General features: G+C 45.3%; 1 protein-coding gene across 1 annotated transcript; it reads right to left on the bottom strand.

The window, feature by feature from the left end:
- Window positions 1-362: 362 nt before the first annotated feature.
- On the bottom strand, window positions 363-6,607 carry Pnp (purine nucleoside phosphorylase). The gene is made up of 6 exons (XM_027386605.1): window positions 6,411-6,607; window positions 2,703-2,872; window positions 1,944-2,047; window positions 1,578-1,753; window positions 1,274-1,464; window positions 363-884 (listed from the first exon to the last, which is right to left on the bottom strand). The coding sequence occupies exons 1-6, from the start codon at window positions 6,590-6,592 to the stop codon at window positions 673-675; spliced, it is 1,035 nt and encodes a 344-aa protein (XP_027242406.1). The 5' UTR covers window positions 6,593-6,607; the 3' UTR covers window positions 363-672.
- Window positions 6,608-8,906: the final 2,299 nt, after the last annotated feature.

The following is an 8,906-nucleotide window of genomic DNA, read 5'->3' as shown; positions in this document are numbered from 1 at the left end:
AACAAAAAACAAAAACAAAAAAAACCTAGAGGATAAAAAGAATGCAATGAGAAAGTGGCTGCTAAGGTACAGAAGTGAGAGCCGTGAGATACAGATACTCATGAAAGTGACTGGAGGATGGAACAAGTCTAAAAGAAGTGGACACACACACACACACACACACACACACACACACACACACACACACCTTGCTTTCTTTACCATTCTCTCATCTTCATCCTTTGCTACCCACCTACCACCTCTTCTCAATCTTCTGCTACTTCCGAAAAATCAGAGACTCATACAAGACATGTGGTCCCAAAGCTTTTCAAGCCCACCTTGGCCTATGCCTCAGCTTCATATCAGATTACACACAAAAAGAATGCATTTGGTCTCTTTATTCTCCAAATATTGTGGTACTAAATAAAAGAGGTATTGGGTTGGTCTTTGGTCTCTAGTTCTTTAGGGAAGCCAGGCTGAGCCCAGAGGAACATGTGTGTGATCTCCCAGATCTAGAAGGTACTGTTTGAAGGCAAAAGGCCCAACTGTGCTCTTCCAAAGGAGTGAAAGTTAAACTGTTTTGTGAAGGCAACTGAGCAAGAGGGACAGACATCAGAATGGTGGAAGAACATTGGGAGAGGTGAAGGGAAGGGATCCTCCTCTCCCCTTTCTGTTACCATCTAAGAGCAGAGACTAGTGCTCCCGAGGTGGAATGCTCTCCATGAGAATGGAAACAAACTGTTCCAGTTTCTGTGCAGCTGCTTTTCCGGCTTCTAAGACTTCCTGGTGATTGGCCTTCTCCAGGTTTGCATAATCCATGACAACCTTGTTAGTAATGAGTGAGAAACCAAAGACTCGAAGCCCACAGTGTCGTGCAACGATAACTTCTGGGACCGTGCTCATGCCTGATGGGGAGAAAGAGAAGATGACCCTCATGAGGTTTTCCTCACACTCCACTCTCATAAGTTGATTAAATCTCAGGAAGTGTCCAAAGCAACTAAATTAGTGTTGAGCATTTATTGTCCCGAGTCTCTTCAAATGGCCTTACTAGTTTTTGATACACTTCACCAATACAATCTCTCTGTCATTTGTGGCAATTAATGATATGAGGCCAACTTCCACCCACGGGCACAGAAGGCAGCTGCACTGATATTCTGTAACAGTGTTGAAGCTTAAGCCTGCCTTCGCCACTTTCCTAGTAATCCAATGGCTTCTCCAGATCTATAACTTCTTCCTCCCCTTTGCTATTTTACCAGATCTTTCCCTTGAACCTCCAGCCAAATCCCCTTCTCACCAACAGCATCTGCTCCCAGCATCCTTAGCAGGCGGCTCTCTGCCACAGTCTCAAAGTTGGGTCCTGCCAGCATCACATAGGTGCCTTCCTGTAATTCCCGTTGCTCCCCCATTTGTTTCCAGGCAGTCAAAGCCTTCTGTCTCATATTCCGGTCATAAGCATCAGACATGGCAGGGAAGCGAACTCCAAACCTAGAGCACAGATTGCATCATCTTAGATACATATCACTAAGCGAACTTTTCCTTCCCAACTCTTGGACAAGCCCAGACCCTCCACATGTAGAGCAGAGGGTAGAAATGCGCACCTTTCCTCGTTGGGGCCTCGGAGAGGGTTTTGACCAGAGAAACCAGGTAGGTTGATGTGATCACGGATCAGCATGATGTCTCCAACTTCAAAGTTGGGGTTGAGCCCTCCAGCTGCATTGGTGACTACCAAAGTGTCCACACCCAGAAGACGGAAAACCCTCACTGGGAATGTCACCTTAGATGCAAAAGATCAGAAAAGATTCTTCAAAACCTCACCAACCTACCCACAAAGATATGCATAATACACACCAAGAAACAAGAGGAAACAAATAAAAAATACACCTAGCTGAAATAGTTAGACAATAAAGTAGAATAGCTCTCCCCACCTTCCTCCAAATCCAACCAAACTTGTGCCCCTGATTTACCTTTGATAGTGAGTATCCTTCATATGTGTGGAACCTGCCCTGCATCATCACACAGGCTCTGCCATTCAGGAATCCAAACACCAGTTTACCAGCATGGCCTTGCACTGCATACAGAGAAGGAAAAGCAAAGTGATTATGCCAGGTGTGGTGGTGGCACACGCTTTTTATCTCAGCACTCAGGAGGCAGAAGCAGGCATATCCTTGTCAATTCAAGACCAGCCTAGACTACATAGCAAGTTCCAGGCCTGCCAGGGATACATAGTGAGACCCTGCCTCAAAAAGCACACTGGCACTCACTGCATTTAACATATGACCATATAATTAACCAAAGACAACAGAAGTCTGGTGACCAGATCATCATAACCATACAAGTGTAGGCTGGGTGCACGCCTTTAATCCCAGCACTTGGGAGGCAGAGGCAGGCAGATCTAGCTGGCACTAGTTGAAATTATTAGAAAAGTTAGGAGGTGTGGCCTTATTGGAGGAGTATGTCACTGGGGGTGGACTTTGAGGTTTCAAAAGCCCACACCAAGCCCAGTGTCTCTTTCTTGGCCTTAGGATGAAGTTCTTGGCTACTGCTCTAGTGTCATGCATGCTGCCATGCTCCATGACATGATAATGGACTAAATCTCAGAAACTGAAAGAAAGCCCCAAATTAAATGCTTTTTTTCGTTAGAGTTGCCTTGGCCATGGTATCTCCTCATAGCAACAGAACAGTGATTAAGACACCCATCAACATCTCATAATCCCAGCCAGTACCTGTGCTTTGGGGAAAGTTGGGTATGTCACTGTACTCAAAGATCTGGGCCTGAGTTAATTTAGCAGTCAGACCTCCTAACCCAGAACCACAGATCACTGCCACTTGAGGTCGATGCTCAGTGTGAGACAGAAGCCACTCAGCGGTGCTCTGGTAATCTTCATACGTGAATCTAGGGGAAAGAACAAAGTGAATTCGCCTTTCGTTCCAAGAGCATAGGAAAATGACTGTAGCACAGAAAACCTGGTGGGTATTCTAAGGCATCAGAGGACAAAGATGACAGGCCAGAGGGAGCCCACCGTTCATTCAACTACTTCTCCATCACTTTTGAATCAGGCCCACTAAAAGTCGGAGGTGAAACACCCTTCCTTTAGTCCAGAGCATGACAAAATTAATGAAGCCTGTTTCCATGAATGGCTCCACCTCAAGTGCTCAACCACTAAGCTGTGCCCCGGCTCTAGGAGGTGGTACTCTTGGTGTGACAGGCATAGGACCAGAGGTTTCAGAGTTACAATGCAGTAATCAAATCAAGGAGAGGAATCAGCATGGATTAAGGCCTTCCTGAAGGCAAGTTTCTTGCCTTTTGCTTTGCTTTTTTTTTGTTTGAGACAGAATTTTCCTACATTGCCTAAACTAATCCCCAACCCCCAGGCTCAAGAGATTTTCTCAGCCAGCCTACTAGAGTAGCTAGAACTTTAGGCAGCTCTTTGGGTAAAAATTTTTTTGATTTAATTTTTAATTTAAAAATTTAATTTAGTCGGTGTGTATGTGTCTGTGGTATATACAAAGCATGTTGCAGCATGTGTGTGCTGGTCATAGGATAACTTGTGAATTGGTTCTCTCCTTCCACCATGTAGGTCCCAAGGATGGAACTTGACCAGGCTTTGTAGTGAGTACCTTACCTTACCTACCATGTCACCAGCCCTGACTTCTTCTTTATTTTTATTATTTATTAATAAGCACTAAGAACACTCCTAGTAGAAGTCTATATAAGAGCTTCAGTTCCTCTGAACATGTTTCTTTGATTCCTGGGTACAGACCTCTGTCATTTGTAATTAACAAAGATACTCAATGGCGGGACCAGGTGGTCCACACCTTTTATTCCATGATTGGAGTGGCAGAGGCAAGAGGATCTCTGTGAGTTCAAGGCCAGTCTGGTTTATATAATGAGTTCCAGGCCAGCCAGGGCCACATAGGTCTGTTTCAAAAACAAAGACTATAATGAGTATGTATTTCTCAAAACCAGAAAATAAACTGCTTTTGGTAAAGTTTGCTGTTTTTCAGACAGGGTCTCATGTAACTTAGGCCAGTCTGAAACTCAGTATGTAGCCCAGGCTGACCCTGAGCTCCTGATCCTCCTGTCTCTCTCTACCTTGGAGTATTGAGATGACAGACAATGTGAGCTATGATTCACAGCTAAGAAACTTAACAATTGCAAAACAAAAGAAAAACCAGGCTTATTTCACATCATTATTTATAAAATCCTAAACTAGTGTTGTTGGATTCTCAGTAGACACTGGTTAAAAACAGAAGTTTCTGGCCGGGTGTTGGTGGTGCATGCCTTTAATCCCAGCACTACGGAGGCAGAGGCAGGCGGATCTCTGTGAGCTCGAGGCCAGCCTGGTCTCCAGAGCGAGTGCCAGGATAGGCTCCAAAGCTAAACAGAGAAACCCTGTCTCAAAAAACCAAAAAAAAAAAAAAAAGAAGAAGAAGAAGAAGAAGAAGAAGAAGAAGAAGAAGAAGAAGAAGAAGAAGAAGTTGTTTCTGGGTATAACATGAAAAATAAAAGACCAAGAGACTGATACTGGGCTTCAAGTTTTAAACTGAAAATCCGAGAAGCAAAGCAGCCAAACCAGTAGATCTTAACTCTACCCTGTTGAAATGCCAATCCTGTCTCCATGAATCCTCAGAGGCAAAAGGCTCTCGGATCCTGTCTCCTCCTCCTTTTAGTCCTTTCTCTGACCAGCTACATCCTCCTGGCTCCACCTCCCTACTTCTGGGATTAAGGGTGTATGATCCCAAATGCTAGGTTCAAAGGCGTGAGCTTTGTTACTCTTTTAGACTGATTCAATCTCCCGTAGCCCTGGGTGGCCTTAAACTCAGAGAGATCCATCTGCCTTTGTTTCCTGAGTCCTGGGATTAAAGGTGTATGCTACCACTGCCTGGCTTCTATGGCTAACTAGTATGGCTGCTTTGCTATTTTGATTCCAGTGGTTTTAAAAAAAAATCGTAAACAATTTATCCTGACATCTGGGCCTATCCCTTCAGATTAAAAACTTGCTAAGAAGCCAGGAATGATGGCACATGCCTTTCATCCAATACTCAGGAGACAGAGGCAGGTAGATCTCTGGAGTTCTAGGCCAGCCCGATTCAGAAATCGAGTCCTAGGACAGCCAGAGATAATCTATATAGTGAGTTCTAGGACAGCCAGAACTGTTACACAGAGAAGCTCTGTCTCAAGAAACCAAAGGGTTAAAAAAAAAAATCAACCCAGAACCTTCAAACAGTCCCAAGTCCAATTCCATCACAACCAACTAACTGCAAAGATCAAAGATTGCTCCTGGAAATGGAAGAACTGTGGTGCACATGAATTGAGAACAACTAATAAAAAGCCTCAACAAGTTTTTTGTTTTTGTTTTTGTTTTTGTTTTTGAGACAGGGTTTCTCTGTATTGCTTTGTAGCCTGTCTTAGCACTCATTCTGTAGACCAGGCTGGCCTCGAACTCAGAGATCTACCTGTCTCTGCCTCCCGAGTGCTGGGATTAAAGTCGTGCAACATCAACACCCGGCTGAAATTTTTTTCTTCCACCAACGTCATAAGTCCCAGCTTCATGACAGACCCACATAGGATAACAAGCCCACCTTAAGTATAGCAAGACACACAATCACAGGAGTATATTATTGGAAACAAACAGGACTACAACACAACAGGTTACCCTCCATGAAACAGCTAGGTAGGGTGGGGACGGATAGAGTCACGGGGTGACAAAATGAAGCAAGAAATTAATGAAACAGCATCCCAAAGGGCGGGAAGAAATGACGCGTGGCAATCAGCCATGTCCAGCCACAGCTCAGTGTGATCATTCCAAAGCTACTGTGATCCCTACAGTCTGCTTGTGAGTTAACTGGGAATTCCCGACGCAAAACAAGAGTTTTGTTTTTTTCCTTAAAGTGGACAGGAAGGGGTGGGTGTCTTCTGAGTAGAACAATAAATACAGATTTCCCAGCCCTAAAGAGACTCCATTCCCAACTTGTTAATGCAACCTCTAGTTTGGAGAGAACAGAGGCTGTCTTGGAAAGTGAGCAATTTTCCTTCTAAAGGAGGAACTGCGGGATAGCACAACAGACTTATCTCCTGGGTTACCCGGACCCCTAGAATGGAAACTTGTGTTACGAAGTACCTGCTTTTCCACAAGCATCCCGACACACCACAGAAGCACCACAGTTCCTGAAAGGGGTCGCCTACCCTGCGCTAAACCTGTTCCTTCCTGCTCCGGGGCGCTCCTACAGCTGGATTCCCGCGCCCGCCCTGCCGCGCTAGCTTCCCCGCCGTTCCGGAGCCGTGAGTCCGCCACCGGGCTCTGTGCCAGGCCTCTCTGCATCCCCAGAGGAATCGCTCCTTTTCTGGGCCCAGACTGCTAAGTTCCCAGGTCTCGGCGACAGCCCGTCCCCCTCGACAGAACGTCCGAGTCCCGGGGCCTGACACTCACTCGTTTTTCTCCATGGTGTCACCGACGGCCGCGCTGAAATCCTGCCCTTTCCGCTCCGCGGGCGACACCGTCTGAGTCTGGTCAACACTGTTAGTGCACTGCTCTCTGGGCCCGGCTTTATAGCCCCAGCCCCAGGCGCCAGCCAATGGCAGCGGCAGGTCTCCATGGTGACACACCCTCATCCAGAGGTGTGGCAGGGAACCTCGCCAGAGTTCTCGTCAAAGGGACCCTCTCCGAGTCTAGGGCATCCAGCATTTCGTCCCCGCACGCATTCATGGGTCTCCCAGCCAGGAAAGCAAGCCTGTGTGGGAAGAAGCAGGGTGGAGAGCCCCGGAACCGCCCATCTGCACCTCCATTCTCCGCTGCGTTACTGTGTAAGAATTCGAAAAAATAGTCAAACCATAGATTGTGCAATCCTAGAATAAAACGAAGCAAAACGCTGTCCGAGTTACTTTCTGGAATAGGGAAATAAGGCAGCGCGAGCTAACAGTGCTGACTTGGTGCCTACAGGATTTGGGGAAACACATAGAGGCCCAGATTGCGCGGAGTTCTAGGCTGCTTGGCTCCTAGGCACGGACCGGATGGATGCACACAGTACTGAGTCCAAGCAATTCCGCTAACCCTGAGACTTGTTAAGAGAATTCACGCCGGGTGGTGGGGGCGCACGCACTTAGGAGGCAGAGGCAGGGGGATGGATCACTGTGAATTCGAAACCAGCTAAGTCTAGTTCCAGAACAGCCAGGGCTGTTACACAGATAAAACCTTTCTCGGAAAAACAAACAAACAAAAAACCAAAACCAAACAAGCAAGCAAAACACAGAGAGAGGGAGAGGAAGAGAGAGAATTTACGTAACAGAATTATATACACACACCCCAGAACTAAATAGTACAACCCGTGGTAAGCTTTCGGTATTCCTTCTCTGTAACCATGCTTAGATCTTGAAATCCCTTATCTGCCCCTCTCCTGGGAGTTTAATCTCTCCTGCTTGATGTTTTTCCACCACAACTCGAGTCACTGCTTCCCAATCCTATTTTTCTCATGTACTTACAAATATTTATTAAAGCCAAAGGGGTGGTGGCACACGCCTTTAATCCCAAAGATATTGCGCCAGCTCCTGGTCAACTTGGGCTGCTCATAGTGAAATCCTGTCTCAATAGTAGTGGTAGTAATGACCGAGGCCAGCCTGTGCCAGTGTGTGCTGCTGGGGCTGGGATAGCGGGTGGAAAGAAAGAGAAAAAGAAAGTCCATGAAAATATCTATTTATACTTTATATTTTAGTGCTCTTTTAAATTTAAATTGGTTTATGTTATTATCATCATTAGTCTTTTTTTGAACATTAGGACCAAGTGTGGTGGGGCACGCCTTTAATTCCAGTACTAGGGAGGCAGAGACAGGTGGATCTCTGAGACTTGGAGGCCAGCCTGGTCTCCAGAGCGAGTGCCAGGACAGCCAGGACTGTGACACAGAGAAACCCTGTCTTGGGGAGGCCGGGGAGGAGAGTGCTTTCCCAGCATGCATTAGGTCTTGGATTCCATCTTCAATACTGCTATGTGTGAGTGTGTATGTGTACCCAGAATGGTGGCACTGGCCGAAGTTCCATCTACTGGGGAGACTGAGGCAAAAACGATCATGTGAGCCCAGAAGTTTGAGGCCAACTTGGGCAACATAGGGAGAGTCCATCTCAAATTAATAAATAATATAAATTTAAAATACATAAATAAGCCAGCCTCCCCAGCACTCGGGAGGCAGAGGCAGGCAGATCTCTGCGAGTTCGAGGCCAGTCTGGTCTCCAGAGTGAGTGCCAGGACAGGCTCCAAAGCTACACAGAGAAACCCTGTCTCAAAACAACAACAACAACAAAAAAAAAACCCATAAATAAAATATATAAATATTTTAAACTACCTAATGGTACCTGCAGGGGTCTCCATCATGGCACAGAGTTTGAGAATCATGGTCCCAATCACTTTGATATAATCTCATTCCTGATTTTAAACAATATAAATGAGTAGGCTCTGTAATCATACTACCTATGTATGAGTTCTTTCTCTACCCTTTGTCTACCAACTATGTCATCCATCCCCAATAAAATTTCTGTGCCTAAATTTTCTCATCTGGAAAATGATTAATTTATTTGCTACTCTTGCGAGGATCATATAAAATATGGTTAAGTGTTTTAATAAATATCTGGCACTATAATTATAATTATAACTATAATTATACACACAGTAAATGTTGGCTGTTACTACTTCCCACTGTCTCTTTTTAGCCTTTTAATATCCACCTAACTTTAAATCGGATCAAAGAAAAATTAATGGTTCATTTAGTCTATCAGCACCATCTAGAATCCCACAATACTCAGAATAGTCCCATGTGGTTATTAACATTTAATAATATAGTCATGAGTGGTGGTGCTCACTTTCTTAAAGATTTATTTATTTATTATGTGTACAGCATTCCATTTGCATATATGCCTTCAGGCCAGAAGACGGCACCAG

This window comes from Cricetulus griseus (genome assembly GCF_003668045.3).
Source record: "Cricetulus griseus strain 17A/GY chromosome 1 unlocalized genomic scaffold, alternate assembly CriGri-PICRH-1.0 chr1_1, whole genome shotgun sequence".
NCBI classification, from domain to species: domain Eukaryota; kingdom Metazoa; phylum Chordata; class Mammalia; order Rodentia; family Cricetidae; genus Cricetulus; species Cricetulus griseus.
The sequence above is the reverse complement of the archived record's forward strand: the minus strand, read 5'-3'. Positions and strand labels throughout refer to the sequence as shown.

What these genes read in the sequence shown, in the direction of transcription:
- Pnp (XM_027386605.1), bottom strand. Translation starts at nt 6,592, where the DNA reads ATGAGGGTGTGTCACCATGGAGACCTGCCGCTGCCATTGGCTGGCGCC. An exon ending in AAGGATACTCACTATCAAAG is followed by an intron (nt 1,754 to 1,943) that starts GTAAATCAGGGG and finishes TTTGCATCTAAG; the next exon opens with GTGACATTCCCAGTGAGGGT. An exon ending in GCTGGGAGCAGATGCTGTTG is followed by an intron (nt 885 to 1,273) that starts GTGAGAAGGGGA and finishes TCTCCCCATCAG; the next exon opens with GCATGAGCACGGTCCCAGAA.